The sequence below is a fragment of the Falco cherrug genome, chromosome 9 (assembly GCF_023634085.1).
Source record: "Falco cherrug isolate bFalChe1 chromosome 9, bFalChe1.pri, whole genome shotgun sequence".
Lineage (NCBI taxonomy): Eukaryota > Metazoa > Chordata > Aves > Falconiformes > Falconidae > Falco > Falco cherrug.
Genome location: NC_073705.1, coordinates 13,077,351 through 13,100,134, shown reverse-complemented (window position 1 = coordinate 13,100,134; position 22,784 = coordinate 13,077,351). Strand labels below are relative to the sequence as shown.

Here is a 22,784-nt window from a genome sequence, read left to right as displayed (position 1 = left end):
ACAGAGGAAGAGGCTGGATTAACACGATGAGGACTATAGTTTCCCCCAACTATGTTCTTTCCGGACAGATATGGAATAGTCCCTCAGGACCAGTGTCTTCCAAGATCTTCAGACCTGGTAGCAATTCCATCCTCATCACCAGCCAGGACCAGCTGTGACAGGGCAAAGTCATTCTTCTTGTAAACAATGAAGTACCTGAGATTGCTTTGGAAAACTGTGGCTCCCTTAACACTCCTGGCAGCAGATCATGTAAATGCAGACGAGACAAGCCTTGCTGATAACCTTAGCAACACATTTAAAGGATGGATTTCTTCTCCTTTGGCAATCTAATGATTTCTCAGCTCCTCGGCTTTCACAAGCTGTTCAGAAACCTCCTTGGCCAGACCCATATCAGACGAGCCTCAGTGTTTCCGTTCACCAAGGGTACGTGCAACCTGAGGAAGTCTCTGGGCATTCATCCGTCTAAGCAGAGCCTCCCAGCAGCCTGTAAAACCAAGTGTGAGCTTGGCCTGGGCCCCTTGCTTGGGAGGGAATTTCATCCATATCTGAAGGCTGCTTAGTCTGTTATTTTGATCCCTATCACTGTTCAGAAACCTTCTCTTTGTTTAACAACAGCTCAACATGCTGCAAAAGAAATCTAAGCAGAGCCAGCAGTGGGCTGCGGGCTCACCGAGGCAGCAAGCTGCCCTGGCAGGCAGCGCACAGGCAAGGCCAGATCCTGCCCAGGCTCAGCACCCTGTAATACTGTGCAATGGCGATGGTTGAGAGGGTTTCTCGTAGCTGCAGCTTTGCCAGCGCAGACCTAGCTGCAGATGTGACGGCGGTGGCTCAGGGGTACCTCACGCAGCCCCACTCACCCTCCTCGCTGGCTGGGGAAGCTGCACGGTGGAAGTGCTGCTGCTTATGGGCAGGTTTTTTGCTGGTGAGGGGAAACAGCGTGTAGCTGAGAGCAGGGATCTGCCTGGAGTTTCAGGTGAGGTGAGAGGCAGAGTGCTCAGCGTGAGCACCGATTCCCTACTCTTATGCTCTACTCAAACGTGAGCCAACACTGGTGAACGAGGACTTGGTCCATCACTGGGTTAGCTCCTTGCTTACAGAAATCTCTGATACGCAGTTTCCCAGAGTATGAACTTAGCTGCCTTAGGCCTTTTGCTGCCTGAAAGAGGACAGACTCCAGCCCTGGTACCTTCTGCCAGCCAAGGAGAAAATGCCCCACTCCAGGCAGGACATGTGTCACCACTGATGGGGGCACAGGGCACTGGTCCAGTGCAGAAATTCTGCTTCTGAAGTGAGCTGACATTCGGAACAGACGAGACCTCCTTATTTATCTTGTTACTTGTCTCCGGATCTCGTTGCATGCCAAAGGGACAAGAAACTCATGTAACAGCTTACCCTGCCTCCTGAAGTCTGAGACAAACCATTACAATCTCAAAGATTTTTGTTAAAGCACGCCCAGAGGTTATCTTCCATGTCTGACAAGCCTCAGAGATAGGGAAATAAAACCAAGACTCTCCTCCTTTTACAATTCAATGAGAGTATCAAATGCTGGCAATGCCACAACAATTTTTTTCTGTTCACTGGTGTCGAATGAAACAGGATTCCAATTCAGACTTCTGCCCTCAGCACACAAAAAAATTGTTATATCGACAAGAGTCCATGGTTATCACTTACAGAGTCCCACTGAATCCCATTTCAGTGGGAGAGAGAGTTAAGGGATGGAGAGAGAAAGAAGACGCATGGAAGTGAAGAACAAGCAGATGAGAAAGAATTCCCCACAGGAGAGCTCTATCCTCACAAAAGCTAATGCCAAAATGCATTTTGGGACTGAGATATCCCAGGTCCCCCCAGCTGACTTTCCAGACCAAATTCCCAAAGGACATGGATGCAAAACACGGGCCATGTCCCAGCAATACGCAGCAATGCTGGGTGGTGGTGTTTCCTCCTAAATTTAATCAGGGACAAAGGATTTAGAGAGTGATGTTCCAAGAGGTTGCACACTTGTAATGGTACACTTGCAGGAAGGCTGGCTGAGCAAAAGCCACATGGAAATGCTGCATAGGAGTGCTGCAGCCAGCCACCAACCACAAAAACTTTCTCCAGAGCATGTCCCTTCCTTCCTCCTCACATCGCCCTCTATGCTGCCTGGTCTACAGCATTCTTCCCATCCCAAAATACAAACTGATCAAACAGGTCAACCCAGACACCTTTAGGTCATTGAAATTTCTGGTAAATCACCAACCAACAGAAGGCGGGGTTGTTGTATCACTCCTCATGCATCTCACAGCCCCTAGCTAGGGATGGCCAGCACTAGCAGTCACATCAGGAGAGGGGAGGCTTGGTCTGGCTTGGGTGGGATGTCTCCCTCTCTCCTATCAGGGTAGCAAACCTGAACACATCTCCCCATCCTCCTCTGGGGTAGGTTGTTGACTGCCAGTTGAGAAGCACGTGCACTGCAAGGTGGACTGCAAGTTGCACTTACCAGAGCAGAGCAGCTCTCCATTTCTTAGCCAAAAACCCCATAAAATGAGACAAAAGTGCCTTATAACCTGCTACAGCAAAGCTTGACAGGTCTCAGCTACAAGCTGCCCCAGATCCCTCCCAATACCAGTGAAAACTGCTTTCTTGGAAGCCCCTGACATGAGAAAATATGTTGCTTAAATGGATATGCCACATTTCTGTGAGAGCTCCTGCTGAAGATGAAGCAGGTACCAGAAAGGAATTAATTCATCTTTGATTCAAAATAGCTTTGTCACCACGCCATGTGGGAGGCAAGGGAGAAGGCAGCTTGGTGAGACATGCTCACTCCATGTCCCCACACCACCATAGGCACCAGTGGAGCCAAGGAGTGATCCAGATGTTGGCACAGCTGCCCCAGAGGAGGCACTCGGCACCAGAATGTCCCTGCCCATCATCTAGTGCATGTTCCTAGTGCCATAAATGCAATGGAAAGGCCGAAACTGCAAACAAAAAGATACCTTAATTCTTCCCTCCAACGTTATAAAACAACCTTAATGTAAAAACATCTCCTTCCAACATGCACGGAGCAAGAAATTCCAACGTTTTCAAAGCTGCTTCCTACTTTTACCTGTATTTTAATTCATTTACATTTCTATAGGACCCATTTAAAAGGAACTGGAATCCAACTGAAACTGGTAAAATTTCTCAAAGATGAATTTTCTTGTTGACCCAAAATTGGTCTTTGAAAAATGAATCACGAACTTCTGATTTTTATCCTTAACCAGGACACAAGAGAAAATTTCTATGCTTTTCATACAGCATAGGCAACAACATGGTTAACAAAAGCCAAACAACTGAACCACTTGTTTAGCTTGTACATGGCGATTTAAAGTAAAATTAACATCTCTCCCCATTTTTGCTGTTACTCCTGGCTGAAGTTGTTCTTCAAGGCCATGTCTTACCAATCCCTTGTGCTTTGGAAGTCAATGCAAAAATCTGGTAAAAAATAAATAAATCTGATTTGGATAAGTTTTCATCTTTCTGGACTCCAGAAGGAAAACATATGAGCCTGCTGATGGAGATGTCAGGCCACCCGATGCTTCCCCACACTAGTAAAAAGCTTGCATCACTTCGGGTGCCTTGGAAACTGCCAGCCACAAATGAGGGGTATCCAGGAAAATAGCTGGGAAGCAGGAAGAAAAAAAGGTTAAAATCCCTCCCAGGTGCCCAGACCTGGCAGGAAAGGGCCTCCCCCTCCCCCCGGCTGCTCCTCTTCCTCCCTTCATCTCCAATTTCCTTTGAGGAAAAGCAGCTGGCAGCAGATGGAGTCCCCGCCTCTGTTTCCCAGCTGCGCTTGGGGAACCCTTCTCCAGCCCTTGGTTTTAATTAGGTGGTTTTGGAGGCATCCCCCTCCTGAGTAAGGGGAGCTCGTTAGTGTTTCTGCAGGAAAAGGCCCCAGAGGCAGGAGCTGCAACAGTGTCTCTAGAGTCTCCTAATTAACTCTGTGCAGATAACGAGACAGCAACCGATTACAGCCAGGTTAGGGAGGCAATGCTTTTTGCTCTGGTTACTTGTGTGGTCAGAGAGGTTCTAGTAGTGACTTAATTGCAAATAAACAAAGACACTGCTAACGAGAAACCAAACCTGTGTGTCAAGCAGAATTGACAGAATTTGTGCCCTTTCAACATTTGGTTTCTGCAGATTTCCTGCTCAGAACTTCTTGGACAATGTCTGAATAGGCAGGGAATTTATTAGAGAAATGGGGGAAAATTCCTCCCAGTATGAAAAGTCAGGATAAAAGGTCTCCTGCTGGCTCCCAGCCTGACCCAGAAAGTGAGCACCGAACAGAAATATCTGCACTGTAAATTTTATTCACCGACACATTTGTCCAAACGTTAGCAGGAAGAGGAGCATATGGAGCTACAAATGCCAGGAAAACTAGCTGGCACCCCAACGGATTTGAATCATTAAGAGCACCCCATCCACAGCCCCCGCGCAGCCACTGGGACAAGAACCGCTCTGCGAATAAGTCCCAAATGGGAATAAATTCAGGACAATGGAACACTGCTGGTGGGAAACAAGGCTGAGTTTGGTGAATAAATTATTTGCTATGAATAATTCACCCTGACCTAGTTGTAATTATTCTACTCTCATTTAACTCTTCTGTTGGCTTCAGAGAGGCTGGCCAGGGCCCTCCTCCCTCCCATGGCCAACAGAGGAGCGAGGTCTGGGCCCCAAAATGTGGGCTCTGTCTCAGGCACACAGCTGGACCTGTCTGGGCTGGGGAGCCAGCTCAGCTCTGGGATCACCCCCCATCGCATATCCAGGAGCCTTGGCCATGTCAGGAGGTGATAAAGGAAGAAGCCAGAGCCCTTCTAATCCCTGCAGTAAATCAATCGCCCTTGAAATAGGGAGCAAAAAGCTCTGCTTGACAGCATCAACAGAGCCACAAAACGAAGTCAAGAGCCCCCTCCAGCTGCCAGCATCGCCCAGCAGACTCCATGTGGGACTTTGCCTAGAGCAGGACTTGGACAGTGTAGAGCCGTGGCTGCTGGTGATGCTGTCTTCTCCTGTCCCTGGAAAGGGTGGTAAAAAAATGACTCTGAAGAGCAGTGGAGAAAGGCTTGTGTTAATGCCTCTCCTGCATCACACCATTCCTAAGAATCACACCCTCAGGCTCTCAAAAAAAACCCTCCTCCAACTTCACTCTTGCAAATACCTGCAAGATACCTTGATGGCACTGCAGTGTCAGAGAGATTTCCTTCTCCTATTTTTTCTAAAGATGCTCTGCAGTGCAAAGGACAGACTGACTCCAGGTGACGGCAAAGCTGGCTGCGGCTCTGCCCTTATTGCTACTACTGGATAGGACATCAAACCCCAGGACCCTTCACTATCAACAAGCTGATATCAAGACAAACAATTGTCTAAGAGGCCTCAAAATCTCAACACATGACTGTCAACAGCGTGAAAAAACATCACCACCCTCATCTGAAAATGGACAAGCAATCAAATCTCAAGACACTGGAGTGAAGTCAAAGTGGGTTTCTTTCCTCTTTTCATTTGAGTAGAAAAGATTTTAAAATTCAGTCCCTTCACATTCTTCTCACCCCCCAGTGCAGGACAGAGCTCTCCTGGTGCCCGAGCAGCGCAGCCGGGGCCCCCCCGCATGCAGCCCCAGGCAAGCAGCAAGCCACGCGCACGGAACTGCAGAGGCTGGTCATGCCGGCCAAGGAGACCAGTTGAGAAAGGGGAACCAGAAAACAGCAGAAAGGAAGGACAGCAGCCAAGGGGGCTGCAAAGAGGGAAAAATCCAAACAAAATGACAGTGTGCACGTACTGAGAAGGCAACACAGACAAAGATGGGGAAAACACATCAAACCTTTGCAGAGAGGACTGGGAAAAAAATATATGGAAAGAAAAAGGATGGACACGTGGGGCAAAAGAGCTTTTGCCAGACAGACCAGTAAGGTTTATAAAATATCATTTTGTTCAGAGAGAGAGAGAGCAAAACCAGCTCAGAGACAAAGCCCTGGCGGCTGTCAGCACTGACTCTGCTGCAGTTGCAGGACAAGGGGGTCGTTGTCCCTCTGCAGGCTGGCTCTGCGGGAAGGTGTGCATGGTTGGGTGGGCTGCCCTGTGCTCCCCAAGTCTCCCATCAGCTGTGGGAGGACAGCAAGGTTGGCACTGGTAGGGGAACAGCTGGCAGGTGTAGGGCAAGGGGATGCCACGACCCACACGCAGCCGCCACCTGGGGGAAGATGCTCAGCACCAATCTGTCTCGGTGGACATGCTGTTCCTGGTGCTGCAGATAGAAGGGGAGGAGGGAGGGAGCCAAAACCAGTACTGCCTCGCCACAAGGGTTTAGTTTTATCAGCAGCCATAGCTGGGAGTGAGGGTCAGTGCAAGCTGCAGCCTTACACTGTTGGAAAAAATTCAAATCTGGTCTTAAATCCATATTTCTGTATTTTGGGGCTCTTTGATAACATGCAAAATGAATCTGATCACCTTCAAGCTCAGAGAAATCTGATGTCCAGTCTAGATTTGAGCTGTTTGATTGGAACCAGTCTCTACTTTCGGTTCAGTCATACACAGACACCCTTTAGAGGTTTCATAGTTGATAAGTAAAAATCAAAGATGCCTTTAAAGAAAATCAGGAGTCTGTATTTTAGAAAGAAACCGTTGGTATGTACCTAAGTTCTGTGGATTTGTTCTGTGAAGACAGACAAATTAAATGAGGTCCCAGCTGACTCACAGGGAAAAGACAGACAGGGAAGGCACATCTACAGTGCCTTTGCCCGGGGAAAGCCTGCTGCAGCCGTCAAAAGCAATCGCAGAGGCACACAAACACCACACTAAGAAAATCAGCCAAAGGGTTTGTTTAAAATGCCTATTTTAACACATGATCTCTGTGTCCCCTTTCATTTTCTTCCTTTTTTAACTGCACAAGATTGGGGGGTGGGGAAGCTTTATGCTTGTGGTACACGTGTGACCACAGAGCAGCAGGTCTGGGTTGTCCAGCTGCAAATGCCTACTGCCGGGCTTTCAGCAGGGCACAGCTCCATCTTAAGTCAAAGGAAACTTACAGGTGTTAAAAAGAGACACCGATTACTTTAAAATCAGTGGGTTTCTGCGTATAATTGGCACTTCTATCCAGATGTTTACCTATCTACTCATCTATCTGAAATAGCTGAGAGCTGGCATTTTGATGTAGCTGGGTTTCTCAGGCTTAGTTATGGTACGGTGGGTATGAATTACTCATAATAGAGATGCTGTTTTAAAGCAGCTACCAAAGTGGCCAGAAACAAATCAGAAGAAATACATAAAAGATATCTAACTGGCTAGCCTTAAGGTTATGTTTAATTTTCTTTTTATTTTAAATCCTAACACTCTGAAGAAGGATCTTGTATCTGAACCTCTTCTTGCTGCTAAGTGCCCTACATAAAGGCAGGCCAAGGTTTGGGTTTAGCTTGAGTCTTTTTGCAAAATCTTGCTTTCATAAGGCTTCAGTGAACAAACAAGCACTACTGGAGGGGCTGTTGTGATTGGGATCTGTTGCACCAAGCACGGTGGGGGCCAGTAATTAGGCTTGGTGGTGACTCAAATGACATCAACTGCCAAAAAAAACCCTGTTGAGTTTTATGGGCACCCAATTACGCCAGTGCTAAATGCTTATGACAAACCTCTCCCTCTAAAACTGTGACATTCAATGTTAGAAGCTTCCCAGGAATCAGCCCTGCAAATGTAAATTTCCAAGCGCCCTGCGAGCCGTTGGGAAGGCAGTGCAGCTTTAACTGGCAGGGTCTGGGTCTGCTCCTTAATTCCAGTTCTATGTCTAGCTCAGTTTCATCCCCACAACATCTGAAAGGCGGCAGCTAACAGCCTTTTGCAGTTTTGTGGTTGAATTAAAAAGTTTTTCAGAATAAACAATAAGTTAGAATGATTTCTTCATCTAACAGTCTTAAATGTTTTCTGTTAAAATAATTTCTTGCACAAGGGTATTTAAGGAGCCCTTCTGGTGTTGCCTCTGTTTAATAGCTTGCTAACTCCTACAGTACTGCCTACTCTAATTACTCCAATCTAATTAAGGAGGGGGAAAAACAACATACTACTGAAGGGCTAGTGAGAATGGATAGTCAAAGAGCTGTAGGAAGATAAATGGGGATCATATTGGTGGGGTAATTTGCTCATTAGCACCCTCCTTCCTCAAATTAGCCTAAATGGAAGCAGAATGAGAGAGAGAAACACTGATAGAGACAGCAGAGACATACTTAGAAAGACAAACTGATGTGCCATAGTTTCAAAGACCAAAAAAAGGTTTAAAAAAAAAAAAAAAGAAAGAAAAATAAAAAAAGAAGCAGAAGATCCAAAATCCAGTCTGCTTGGAAAGCAGAGAAAGCACCAGAGAAGTCCAGGAGAACAACACTAATGCCACAGAAAACCGGCACCCACGTCAGCCACGGCACAAAAAGCTGGTGGTTTGGCAGGAGTTTCTAGGGGGTTGGTCTACCTTATAGGCAACGCGAGCAGGGCATTTCTTTCCCAGGCCTAGAGGTGGGGACATGTGTCTCAGCATCTCATACATGTCTGTGTAACTGATGCGCCCGCTTGGAGTCAAAGGGAGGGAGGCAAAAGCGAGAGGACACAAAAATCAAACCAGACCGGGTTGGGGGGGGAAGAGGGGAAGGAAGGGGAAAAGGCAACACAATGGAGCAAATGAAAAGGAGGAGAGAGAGGGGAAAGCAGACAAGAAAACAGAGATCTGGTTAATCAGATTTCTCAGGAAAACAAAACCAAAATGAAGAGGTGGGTAAATAGAAAGGTTTCTCCACTTCCGTTGCTGCGTTTCAATGCCCAACGTCTCCTCCACACTGCAGGGACGTCCCGTGGCCAGAGCTGTGCCTCGGCACGTGGGTCCCTGTGGGGAATGATTGATGTCTCTGCTTGGGGTGGTGGGGTGGTGGTGGAGGGTGTAGTTGTGGGGAGGGCTGGGTTTGGCTGGCTCTTGGCGGGGGTAGAGGGATGCTTCCCTTTCTCAACCCCCGCCCGAACCAGTCGGTCAAGGCTGTATTCACCATGCCAGGGAGAGCTGGTAGGCAGAATTATGGGACAGGGAGAGACAGGGCTTAGAGAAAACATTCAGCTTTCCATCAGTAAATGCAGAGTTTGGGTTTCAGGCTCGCCTGAGGGGCTGTGAGAGAAACGAAAAGCCAGTTCCTGGTGTGTTTGCTCAGGGAACAGCCTGGGACTGCTCTGGCTCCAAGCCAAGGGTGCAGCTCCGCAAAACCTCGGCCAGCCTTCAGTCCTCCTCCAGCCTGAACTCCAGTTTGACAAAACCAGAGCCCAGACCTTGAATTGCAGTAAGGTGATGGAAAGGGGACCTGTTTCTCCCTGTCATTTGTTGGGACCCTCTTTCATCAAGCCAATGGGAACTGGTTGTCTCCGCCACCGAGGGTGGCCATCTGTCCTGTACGTTAGAGGGAACTGGGAATTGCAGAGATTTGGGAAAAAGCCCTTAAACCAGCTGATGGTGCCTACCTTCAGCATACGTGGTAAATAAAACCCTGCCCTGAAAGGCAAGTGCAGAAACAGCCAGGAATTCTGTTTTGCCTTTTTCTGACTACTGAAACTGGGAGCATGACTATAACAATCTCATTTTCTTGTCCCAGCGAGCTGCCTGCTTGTTACGCTGCGCAAATCTGTGCTGCCTGTCATCTGAGGAGACCTAAGTATATTGCAGCACGTTATTAATTAATGTTTAACCCTTGGAAAAGCAGGACAGCATTATCATCTCCACTATACTAGGAAGGAAACAAAGATCTAAGCTCCCATATGAAATCCCTTTCTCCTACAGAAACAGGCACCTGTATGCCAGCTCACTACCCTGACACGGGTCCCAATTCCTATATAGAGCATCAGTGCAAGAGGGGGTGGAAGAGAGAACTTACCAAGCCAAAAGCAGCTATTCCTGTCCTTGGTAACTAACACAGTTAAAATATCACCCAGGCTTTTTAGCCCAGAGCTAATTTAAAGGCTGCTGAGAGACACAATTTCTAATTACAGCCAATGGCTTCCCTCTGGCTTCTCTCTTCTGCCCCTGCCCCCTGGCTGGAGGTACAGGGTCTCGTGCCTTCTCTGCAATGGTTGTTAACTCCTAAGCCCCCAGTTAGGTGTGGAAAACACCTGGGCTGGAGTGAAAGAGAAAAGCAAGCTCCACACTGACTGTTTCCACTCCCCTCTTCTGCATCTTCTGCTCTCTGTGCACTGACTACAGGAAAATCCCTGCCTGTAACTGGGACCCCACTGAGGTCCAGTGTCATCCTGTGCTGATTTCTTGGCAAGATCTGTCAATTCCCTGGCTCAGCTCCCAAGCACAGGGTACTTTTCCTGCACCATGAGGAAGGAGGTTTCACTGGATGTCCACCATAGCTTATGATCTCAGAGAGGTAATTTTGCTCCCAAGGTAATCCCTGGCTGTTGCACTGTGGAAAGCTCATCCCTTCATCTCTTCCTAGCCTAGGTACCCATCCCACCCTGCTGCCCAGTTAACCAATGTCCACATCAAATGTTTTTTCAGCTCAGGAAAGGGAAGGGTTTGAATACCGGGCATTCAACTGGAGCAATGCTGCTATGAAACCCAAACAAAATGGAGTTGCTACTCCTTAGAAATCTCGGGATGACATTTCTCTCCACTGCGTGTATATATAGACAAAGTGCTCAGATGCTGTGCTGCTTTTCCCCAACACTTCCCACCTAGACCCGGCAGGATGGAAGCTGGAGGGTTCACTGTCTCATAAAGCTGCCTGTCTTCAGCCAGCTGGGGTGTGGGAGTAGATGGGGAAGGGATGCATCGAGGAAAAAGGAGGCAGTCAGTCAATCATTCCTTGTTTCAGGCAAAGGGTTAGTTACATTACAGTTTCTTTTCTGTACTCTTTGCATTTGCAGTTTGGGGGGTGGTGGGGTGGGGTGTTTAAAAAGAAACAAAACCAGAACTGAAAATGCTGGATGGAGTCTCTGAAGTTCCAAACCTTGTATGCCACCCTATGAGGGCACTTCTTTCCTAAGCCCAGGGGTGGAGCAATTACACGTAACAAATTGTACATATCCTTATAATGAATCCGGCAACTGGAAAGAAAACATCAGATGTTATGACAGCAAAACCCAAGAAGAATCAGTTTTTCCCCAGACAAATGGGAGAAGTTGGAAGGGCAAAACACGCTGAAAAGCAAAGTTAGTCTGACAGCAACCAGGCTTGCAATGGAAAAGGCACTTTAACAGAGAGAGAAAGAGAGAGAGAGAGAACTTCCAACTCCTTAACAAATTCTGTAGTCTTGGATTTTCTTCTGTGAAACCTTCAGTGCCACGGCAAGGCCTTTGAACCACTACATTCAGTTACCTGTATCACTGATGTTTTACTTCTCTGTGCCTGAGCATCTGCCGCCTGACAGTCTCCAGCCACCACCCAGGTGCTGCAGCAGCCCAACACCACCAGAGCCTGCCGCACACAAATCGCCTATTTAATGGGTTATTAAATGGGATTCAAATGAGCTGGTTCAAAAGAACTTGGGAACCTTTACCTTCCACTGTTACCACCTACATAACCCCAGCAGGGCTGTGCTTGGCTTCATGGGCAATAAGCAATTTGCTGGAAGTCCAGAAACCACCGTCTCGAGAGCTGCCTTGGCCATGGGCACTGGGAAAATCCAGCCTTCATTACCAGTAGGTGAAATCAGATACCTCGAGGTAGCTTTATGGCCAGTCTCATTAACTCTCAACAATATTTTCAGCTAATTTAACAGCTGGATTACATTTCTTAATCTTTTATAAGTAACCAAATCGTGTACAAAAAGAGCTGTACTGAACTTCAAAATGACCTCTAAAGAAAAACGAGATGATTTGGCTTCACTATGTTTATTTTGGTACATTATATAAAGAAAGTTGGAATATATTGGAATATCTCCTTCAATATTACTGCTTTTTTGGATGTAAAAAATTAAGGTCTATTCAAAACCTTCACAATCAACTTGAAACTATTAATTCAGAAACAGATCAAATGGAACTGTGCAAGTCTTGGCTGCAGGCCTAATCATGGTTATAAAAAGTATATTGGTTTAACTGAGTCAAGAAGTTTACTGAAATTTTAGAATGGCTATGTAAAATCAGCATGTAGAAAATACGTATGAGCAGTTCCCTGAGCTCTCCAAGAGCCTGTGGAGGGCTGGAAAACCAGCAGAAGTATTGCTTTGGAAGGTCATGGCAGCAAATTATGACAAATTATGACAAACAGGGATTCCTTCCCAGGTTGTTTATATCTATTTGAGTTCTGTTTGCTTTCATCAGCATCCCTTTATTTCAGGTAGGTGTGAAAAAGCTCTCCCTTGGGAGCACCTGCACCTTCTCCCAACTGCTGAAGGTGCTGCCACAATAGCATCTCCCTCAGCTCTTGGGAGCGACTAACAGGACTGTGATGGCAAGACCAACATTTCCAGTATCTCTAAGGGGTATGCACTGGGAAGGGGGTTATAAGAGAGATAAAGTGCTCACTTTATGTATCTTGAACAAATAAAAGCTCATAGAAAGACAATTTTCTGTTCTTTCCCAGTTAATCCTTATATTCAGTGTTTTCACTTCTTTCCTGATTAACTCCCAGCCCTGGCCCAAACCACTGGCTGTGCCCCATTTCTCTCTCGCTCTCTTTTTCTGTGAGCCCGAGGCTTCTGCCACCCCTAACTCCAGCAGTTTCCCCGTACTTACCCCTACCGCGTGGGACACACATCTAGAGCAGCAGCAGCTAGCTACTGTTTTACCTCCTTTTGAATGTTTTTCCCCGGAAAAGTTTACAGAAAGTTGGATTTTGTAACAAAACCAAAGGTGATGTTGGAAATAGGTATGTAAATAATACACTTCAAGCCTATATTTAAAATATTACCTATATAACAAAAGTATAAAAATATTTGTACTTTCTACCCATGCAGCATCGTTCATTGAGGGTCTCAAGCTACGGGAAGTGAACAAAGACTGTATTTTCCTTTTCCTTGGGACAAGCGAAATAGAGACCCTGAGAGAGGCGATCATTCAGTGACAGATGGAAGTAGGAACTAGCTCACCTGCATGTAAACATAAGAGAACACTCCCTAGGAGGCATCTCTCTTGCCAATTATGCTATGGTGGTTATTTACCATAGCCCTACACGTGTCTATACTGGGAGCTGAAATGCCAAAAGGAGATGGCTGACTTAGAAAAAATTTGGATCAACATTTTATTTCAATGAGTTTGACCAACTAGTGGAACAAACAGCTGAATAAAAACCTGGTCCTCTAACACCCTGTGTCTTCAGATCACAATGGGGTGTACTGCTGGGAGCCGGACCTTAAGAGGTGAGCTATTAAGCTCAATCCACAGGTAGCTGTTATGAAATACCATGTCCAGAACTCCACAGAAGTTCAGCCTAAATGACCAAAAGACTAGTTCTGACCTTAAATTGTGAACAGATTTCAGATTACTTTTAAATTGCGGAAACGTTAGTCCAACTTATGAAAACATTAGTGATTTCAGTGGAACTATTCACACATGGAAAATCCAGAATATGCACATGTTTTAGGATCAAGCCTCAAGCAACATGTCCTGCTTGTCCTTTGACTCTCACTCCCTCCCCCAGTCACTCTGCCAACATTAATAGCTTCACACCAGAGCAAAACAGGAATTAGAATCTTAATATATGACATATTATATATTAACAGCTCTAGAAGTTAAAAGCTTTGGCCCCTGAGTGACTCACAAAATGTAACCTCTGTGCTCAGAGTTAATAGAGCAAACACATCTTTCTGTAAATTTAATGCTTGTGCCTCTTACGGGTGGAAAGTTCCTGAACACATAAACATTAAAGAAGCACATCAATACTATTTTTTTCCCTTGCAGGTGCGTTACTTCTCCCACGGATGCTAACCAGAGCCAATACTATTTTCTAAGGAGAAAACGGGCACTCCCAAGTTTTCAGTCTCATTGAGATTTTTTAGAGATATGAGATAGGACTGGATTTGAAAAAGGAAAAAAAAAAAAAAAGCTATTTACTGCCTGCCAAATAGCCACAAAGGACTTGTCTGTGTTACAGAGCACGTGGTAATGAAAATCTGCTTGGAGCTTACAAGCTGCTACTATGTGTGCAGAATATACACAGGCTTGTAGTACGGATGGCTTTGAGCTAGTTAAAATCGCACACAGTTCAGAGAAATGCAGTTGTTTTGGAATAGGTTTACATTTAAAGTTAGCCTAAGTCAATTTAACTGAGATTTTAAAGCAGTTTAATTGCATCCTAGCAGGGAGTTTGAGATGCTGATTGCACAAATACTTTCTGCATCTGTCTCTACTAAAGGGAAACAAAAAAGAGCGGAGATATTGGAGGAGCTGGAGGCAGTTTCATTACAAATACAGAGGAGATTCGTTGCAGAGTGACTCGTGGGGAGGAAAATGGATACAAAATTAGTAGGGCTTTAAATCAAAAAACTTCTCCCAACAGGCAAATTCCCAAGCTGCAGAATATAAAGGAAATTACTGTGACCTGTATGTTAGAGCATCTAGAAATGAAAATAACACAGTCACCAGGACCGTGGTGCAGTAGCTTTCTCTGGGCAATGGAGAAAACAAATATATTCAAGTCAGCCTTGCTCTAGAAGTGATCACTGCCCAGAGCTGTGCCACTGTTTTAAAAAAATGCCTTAAAATACTTCAGCAGTGGCTCTTGGGTCTGCCACCACACAGTGCCACTCCTCCGCTGCTGTGGTACATAAGCCCAGGTGTGCAGCTTTCCCTGCAAGTGTCTTTGAATAAGAAAAACAAAGAGATAAAACCATAGAACCAAACACCTCACCACCTGGCTGCCAGAAAATCATTTCCTCCTTTAACACACTCGTATATCAGGAACATTTTATCAGCAGCTCACTGAGAACTGCAATGCTTCCAGAGTTAGGCTTATTGCATTTTCTTCTTATTATTTCTTACACCTTACGTTTCAGCCTTAAGTCCAAAAGCTAAAATATTGCTTAGAAGAACAAAATTCCCTTCTATAATTTGATGTCATTAGAAGGAGACTTCCAACATCAAAACATTGGGTTGGATGAGAAACAACTGTTTAAAAATCGGATGTTTTAAGCAAACCACCCTTACACTGAGAACCATCACGTCACTCCCTGCTGCCTCACAGGTGGGTGAACACAAATGATGAAGCCTGAGTCTGTAGAACTTGACTCAAATGCAAAGCAGTGGGGTACATCATCTCCTTTCAAGGGAAAGAAAGAGCACCTCGAAAACTTGCTTTTTGTTATTGTTTTTTAATGTGGCCTCCTGTCTCTCCACAGGATTTGTGAAACCATTAAGGTGGTTCTCAACTCGGAAAAAAATGCTGCACAAACGGGGTACGACAAGACCCAGCCTCTCAAGTTACCCAAAGTGCTGCCAATGGCAAGAGATTCAGCACATTTTTATCTCCGAACTGCAACGCAGAAACCAAAGGCAATCAAAGCTCCCTTTAGAAATGGTGAAGAGCTTTTCTACTTGGCAATTTAGCCAAGATCATTTGAATCTACCCTATTAATTTTTGGCTGGGGGCGGGGGGGAGGGTGAGCTGTACTTTCTTGGTTTGTTGGTTTACGTCTATCTCATGTCTATGAGATGGAAATGCCCTTGTAATGACATCAGGTTCACTCATCTCCAGTGCACAGTGAGCTGAAGCTGGAGCATTTAGCACCAACGTTAGCTCAAGCTTTGGAGTGGTTTTCCTTCTGGAGCTGTACTCACATTAAAAACGGGCTGTTTGCCTGTATAGGTATGGTATTTATACATAATGTATATCCTTCTCTTCACGTGAAAGCGTAACAGCATACATACCAGGCAGCTGGGTCATATTCAGCCCAGACACGGACAAACTCATCCAGGTGATGGGGCCCAAGGATGGAGGAGTCTCTTGTCAGATATTCAAAATTGTCCATAATCACAGCCACAAAGAGGTTTAGCATCTGCAGAGAGGAAGCAATAATGCAGTCAGAGAGGGAAGGGAAAGGAAGAGGAAAGAGAAGAGAGAAGAAAAAGCTGGAAGGGGAGCAGGTATGATTCCCTTAGCAGGGTGAGTGGTTTCCACAAGAAGCAGCCATGCCCTGGAGAATAAACTCTACAAACTTGTCCCTGGGGACCTGCTGCCACCTCACCCTCCCCTGCATGCTGTAAGACACCTCCAGCTCTGAAGTACAGGGCAGGTTTGTCACGGCTTTTGGCCATGAAAAGTTTGGCCACATCCACATCCCAGGTGATGCCCTGCATGATCCACCCCAGAACCCCACTGGCTCAGCACCTGTCCCTTGCCCCTTCTTCCCTACACCAGTGCAGACCAGCACATGGGATGCACCGGCTGCTTCACCAGCTGGGTGATGCGAACTCTTCCAGCACTCTCATATCAAGGCACATCAAGGCAAGAACAGCTAGAAGAAAAATGATTCTTCAACCGGAACATCCCATTTTCAACTCATAACAGTTCAAACCTTCAAAGATCCCCAGAAAGATGAGGGGCAGGACACACCGAAGGCTCCTGTCCCTAATGGCTGCTGTCTAACACAGAGCCCGGCAAATGCTTCTGGCATAGAAAGATTCTCCTCTTTTTAAAGCCAACGGAAGAGTCATGAGGATTTCAATGGGAAAAGATCAAGCAGAATGGAAGAACAGGAGGGCAGGCAGGAACGGATGCTCCTGTGCTGGATAAAGACCTGACTTGTATGAGTCCCCTTTCCGCCTTTGCTGTGCCCTTTGCAGGGAGGCTGAGCTGCTGCCGCCAGCACGGCTCCTCCGCAATGTGCTGAGCAAGGGCCGCTGTGAGCTCTCGTGTGGGGAGGAGCAGAATTAAACTGGTTATAGATATCCTCAGCTGTTAAAAGAAAATCAGGCAGTGGAGGTTGGGGGTTGTGCAGTTTTAAAGAATTCCCATTCCTGCATGATCTGGAGGAAGGAGGGGTTCTTGGCTCTTAGGGGGTACACGTAACAGAGAACCCCCAGAGCATCAAGAGGCAGCAAAACTTTTGAGAGTTTTCTACTTGATCCCAAATCCCTTTCTATTGCTCCCAGCTTCAGCCACAGCTCAGTACATTTCCCTCACTGACACACAGCTGTTTCTAAATTTCCTGTATATTTTTAAATTTCAGTTTGTATTTTTCAACAGTGTAAATTACAGGAGGAAAATTATGTCAAGCTGGACATCCACAAAGAGCCAGAAACAACATTTAAAAACAAATACTTTATCCAATACCCCCCAGTCTGTGGTGTAACAGCATCGAACAAACCATAAAAACATGCCCTCCTGGCCAGGCTGCAGCTTTGCAATGCTTGTGGGGAACCATATCTCATTGCAGTGAAATTCATTCTAAAAAATGAGTTACAGCCCCGTCTCATAGCAGTCCAGCTGCTTGGCTTTCCGCTGCCTATTTCTGGAGCCTGCCCTCCCTGTCTTTTCCCCACACAGGGCTCTCCCCATTCCCTGCCAGCAAACCCCCAAACCCAGGGTGTGGTTTCACGGGGTTTTCCAGGAGCACTGACTCAGCAGCAAAGCTCACGCAAAACTGCCTTCTGCACAGATGTGCTCCAGCCCCCAGTTTTGCTACTACATTCTGAGTGGAACGGCTGATGTGAGCCGGGAAGAGTGAGTGAGGGAGTGAATGTGTGTGTGTATTGGTTTTCCTTTGTTTGGTTGGGTTTTTTTGAAGAAAACTTTAGGAATAATAATGCACTTGAAAATAACAATGAGGGTGTCTGATAATGGGTTAGGGATTTGTACAAGGCAAAAATTTGGCTTTAAAATAGAGAGTGATGAAGGAAGCAGTAAATGGAGTGATAACTTTGTATAAGCTTTCAGGGCTCCACGTTTTTTAATATATGTAGAAGAAATAAACCATGGGATGTCAAAGGGGCAACAGCAGTCGGACAAAGGATCTCAGTAGGGGCCACTGCTGATGGCTATAGAGAGACCAGCTTCAAACTGCCACGTGTACCTCTTTTGCCTGGTTAAAGGTGTCTGATGATAGCAAGGATTAGCTGCATGAAGCATCAAATCTTATACTTTAAAGCAAACCCAGGGAACTGAACATAGGTTTGATATGTTGCTTTTTGGTACATTTCAGAGCTGTGACTTTCATCTCTTCCTGCTTGAAGATTAATTGGGTCTCTGTCCCTGGTTTTCTATTCCTCTGTCCCAGTGGTGCACAGAAGTGAACGAAGCCCCAAGAGCAGAGAGCTTTTTATGCATGTAAGTGATCAGAAAACACTGGCACCTGTTAAAGCTTAGACCCAGCCCCATACGATGGCCACGGGCACGAATTGAGTACAGCAGCTCCATGTACTTTCATGCCTAAAGCTTTCCTGGCACCATTGCAGAAGAAAGCGATTATTTAATTTATTTGACAAACAAAACAAAACACAAGTCATCAAATAAGTGTAATGCTCCCAGCTGCCTGCTGCAAGCACCTCTGAACCAGTGTTATCTTGGCCATTCTCACCCTGCTCTCCCGAGCCCCTTCTTCAAAGGACCACATTACAAACCACAACAAAACAGATTAATGCCTAATTCCAAATATTAGACCCCCCTGTGAGAAGAAAGATAAAAACCTTCCCTTTAAACTAATGACTAAATGATCTCTTTGGGGATTAAAGGGATTTTATCACCAGGATGATAAATGGGTTTTAGTGAAGCTGTCATGTAATGTTGTATAAATCATAATTAGGGAGAAGGAGGAAGAAAGAGGGGGAGGGGAAGGAAGGGATGGGGGTTGGGGGGTAACCACACTGGCACCTCCACTTTGGGACAGATGGGGATTGACTTACCAGGAAGGAGCACAGGAAGATGAACGATACAAAGTAGAAATAGGCAAAATCGCTGCCACATTCATTTTTGGTGAGGCCAGAAAGCTGGTCGCAGGCTCTGTTACTCAGGCACGACAGCATGATCTCATGCCAGGCTTCCCCCGTGGCACTCCTGCAGATGGGGAGGGCAGAGGGTAAGCTCATCCAGCCCCCTCCTCATTACAGGCTGGGGTTGGGGGCATCCACCTCGTGCTATTACTGTGCCAAATTCACTAAACTAGGTGCAAGGTTGTGTCCAGGTGCAGAGACTACATTTACATTGTGAATTTGAACTATCAGCCTGCTGACATGAAAAAGAAAGGAGAAAAAACATTTCCCTCTGTTACAGGGGGGTAAAAGAAGCTGAACAGGCTCAGGTAGGTTCAGCTTTATTGATTTTATGGAGAACAAAACCAGACTGATTTAAACACGTCCAGTGCAAAGTGCAAATGTAAGTAAACAGAGTTTAGACTGTTCCCTTCTGAAGCAGCTGATGCCTCTGCCCTAGTGCTGGCTGTGAACCCTGTGGCAATGATGGGAAATAAAACCAGGTTTCTCCGCTTGAATCTCTTATTTATCAGGTAGGTACAGAAATACCAGGATGGGCTGGTTGGTCCTAGTGACTCGGGTCCCTTTTTCATGACAGTTCCTGGGTTTTCTTCATCATTTCCCTCCTCCCCCTTTAACTTCTACTTCTACTGTAGGGATAAAAATAGCTAAAAGGAAAAACTTTGGAGTTCCAGAGGGTCCATCCTCAAAATAAACCATCCCCTGCAACGTGCATGCGTGGATTGGAAGCCAGGGGATCCCCCAGGATGGCTTACTCTGACTTCCTACATAACCCCTGATTCTTCTCTCTGTAATTCCTGCAGCACACCCAGAGGTGCTGTCAGGGGCACCCCTCCGCAGCACCATGAAGAGCCCACCTTGCAGTGCTGCTCACAGCCATGCAAATCTGTGCACAGAGCCAGCTCACAAGCCTTCCTCCCGGTCAGGGAGAAAACCTGATGCTCAGTGTAAACTGAAATAGCTTCCAGATTACTCTGAATTGAGTCCCAAAGCCCCATTCCCCTGTGCAGATACCCGTTTTCCCATCGTAGTCCTGCTGCCTCTGCACCCTCTGTCCCACCGTGCCTGCCACATGGGTCTGGAAAGGGACCAAGAGGTTTGGACATGAGGCTGAATAATTATCCGGTTTTATTAAAATTCAGAGTTTTGAGTGGAGTGATTATGCTGAGCTAGAGAGGGCTAATTTAATTTCCATCTAGCTTCACAGAAACGATGCAAAGGAAATCCCAGGCAAGATATCCAGTTACCAGCGCTGCGGAACCCAGCCTCGGCACGGCCGGCAGGTGCTTGTGGGGCCGGAGCAGTTATTAACCACACGGCACACATCCAGATAAGGGAAATCTTCCCCCAGCTGCCCTGATTGGGAGCAGAGCCTACACTTCATTTTTGCTGGGTCTGAAAATGAAAATCTGTCATTTCATTGATTATTTTTTTTTCCCCATTTGAAAATGCTTCATTTCCCAGCAGAATGAACCCAGATGGAAACACTTTCACTCTGAAGCAGAGGTGGCATTGGCGTATGAACTGTTAACTTGTTGGTAATGCAAAAATGACCAATTAAAGGAATTCTCACTTAAGGAAAAAAAAAAGTAAGCTTCATGACAAGAAGCAGACAAACCAGGGGAGTCTTATATTAAACTCCACCTGAGCTGATGTAGCATGTCACAGCCATGGGTGTCACTTTGGGGAGGTGCTGCTGTGTTGAATCACATCCATCGTACTCAGGTAATGTACCAGGCCAACCCTTAACGCCAAGGAGGAGGAGGAGGAAGCAGAAATGCTTTACTCCAAACACCTTTCTTAGAGGATGCTCAAGTCTCAGCAGCTGAAGTGGCAAAAGCAAAGGCTTATTTATTGCTCACGTGCAAGTCGTGTGGCATTTTAAACTTTACTTACCTGAACAGAAGCATCAGGGCTTGCAGGAAGGTACGGAAGTTATTGTGCCGGTTAATGGAGGTTTCATCATCTAGTGCAATGTTTCCAAATACCTGCCGCAGAAAACAGAAAGGATTCAGGCCAAAGACATCCTCACGTGGACACTGTCAATAAAGGTGGATCAAGGGGAGTTGGAAGAAAAGGCAGGGAAATAATCTGTCCTGGTTTAAGGGATCTCAAAATCTGGAATAATTCCTGTGCTGAAGAGAGAGATAAAAATGTGTTGTGGAGATCAAATGGGGAAAAAGCCAAGGTTAACATGCTCCACCTTCACACAGACCCTTTCCAACACCACAGTTCAGCTCCATCCCAGGGCAAGAAAACTTTCCCATTTCTTTTCAGAAGGGTGCAGTGCCCCTTGGCGTGCCGGTACCCAGTGGGAGGGATGTGCCCATACCCCCTGCCCCGGCGATGCTGTGCTGCCAGCCCATCACCCACAGTCGGTTTCCCTGCCCACTCTCACCCTTTGTACAACCAGGGATCAGCACAAGACCTAGTAATAAGGGCAGAAAAAGTAACTTTTTTTTTTTTTTTTTTTTTTTTTTCACTTATAAGATACCTGGCACCAGACAAGATGAGCTTTTTGCCTCATCCTAAGTCAGTTGTTGATCCTGTTGTGGAGGCAATAACCCGTTTGCACCCTGAACTGGTGGGACAAAACTAATCTACCTATGGTCAGTATAAAACCTAAAATTTTTACCTGCATGCCAATAATGGCATAGATAAAGAAGAGCATTGCAATGAGGAGACACACATAAGGCAAGGCCTGTGGAAAAGGAGAAGAAGATATTAATGTCAGCAAATGCATTATATATGCCAGTAGCATTTAATTCCTGGGCAACACCGTGTATTGTGGTATTTGTCCTTCAGATGAAGGAACGGGGAAGAGAATATGAACAGTTCTGGCAGCCTTCAGAAGACAAACCCCTGGAGCCAGGTATTCATTGATCACAAACCAGCCTGGGCTTTCCAAGGGGTCTCTCTACATCCTTGCAAGCAGATAAGCAGTAAGCAGGGAAAACACAGTAAGAAGCTCCACAACAAGCACTGGAGCTACTGGCAGGCATTGGCACTTTCTATGCATAATTGTAGGAACATTAATTATTAATTATTAATGATCTTGCTGTAAATTTAGTACAAGAAAAGAAATGTACATCCAAGAAACAAGTTCCTGCTCCAAAACAAGCAAGATTGCAATCCCAGGAGGACAAAAATATTCTGAGTTTTAGCAAGAAATCTGTGAAGACTACAACGTAATTATGTCACCCAAGCTGAGAGGAATAGCTGCTTTCCACTCAGGTTAAATGAATGGGTAATTAATGCCTCTTAATTAGTAATAGCTGAAAAATCGGGAAGCCTTGTCCTAGGGCTAGACCATGAGATGCTCAGGGCAGGAGAGGGGTTATGCAGCCCACGGGGAGCCCAGCAGGGAACACGGGGCAAAGGGCTGATGTGCTTTCTGCTGGCCACCTTTGCACCAGGGACAAGGACCAAGAGCTCCATGCTGGGGGGACAGACAGACAAGCAGCTCCCTGTGCAGCTCCAGAACTGTCCCAGCTCAGCTTCAGGGGCAGCTCTCTGCACACACACTCTGGAAAGGGTTGGGATTATACTGAAAAGGCCCTTGGCTGAGCCCTTCTCTCAAGATCCAGCCAAGACCACACAGTCCAAGGACGCTCTCCTGAGTGAGAACATCTTATACCTGCAGACCCCACATCTCAGCCTCTGGGAGAGGCTCTCCTGGCTGCAGGATTCCTCATGTGTTACAAGATAAGAGCAGCAACAACAACACCTCCGTCCATCCTCAAGTAAAACACTACCCAACAAGCCTGAGGCACTGCAACCTGCCAGATCGCAGCCCCTTTCCATGAGCTGCTGGGTGGCTAGGGGAAAGCATAACACAGAAGCTGAATGCCAGAGCTTCAGCTGCCTCTCTGGTGTCTCCCAAAGGG

General features: G+C 46.2%; 1 protein-coding gene across 1 annotated transcript in view; it reads right to left on the bottom strand.

Moving 5' to 3' along the window:
* CACNA1B (calcium voltage-gated channel subunit alpha1 B) overlaps positions 1-22,784 on the bottom strand; it is a 297,443-nt gene that overhangs the window by 16,625 nt on the left and 258,034 nt on the right. The window contains 5 exon segments of the mRNA XM_055720862.1: positions 8,465-8,561; positions 15,838-15,965; positions 18,811-18,961; positions 20,794-20,885; positions 21,533-21,598. Coding sequence (XP_055576837.1) covers positions 8,465-8,561; positions 15,838-15,965; positions 18,811-18,961; positions 20,794-20,885; positions 21,533-21,598 — 534 coding nt within the window.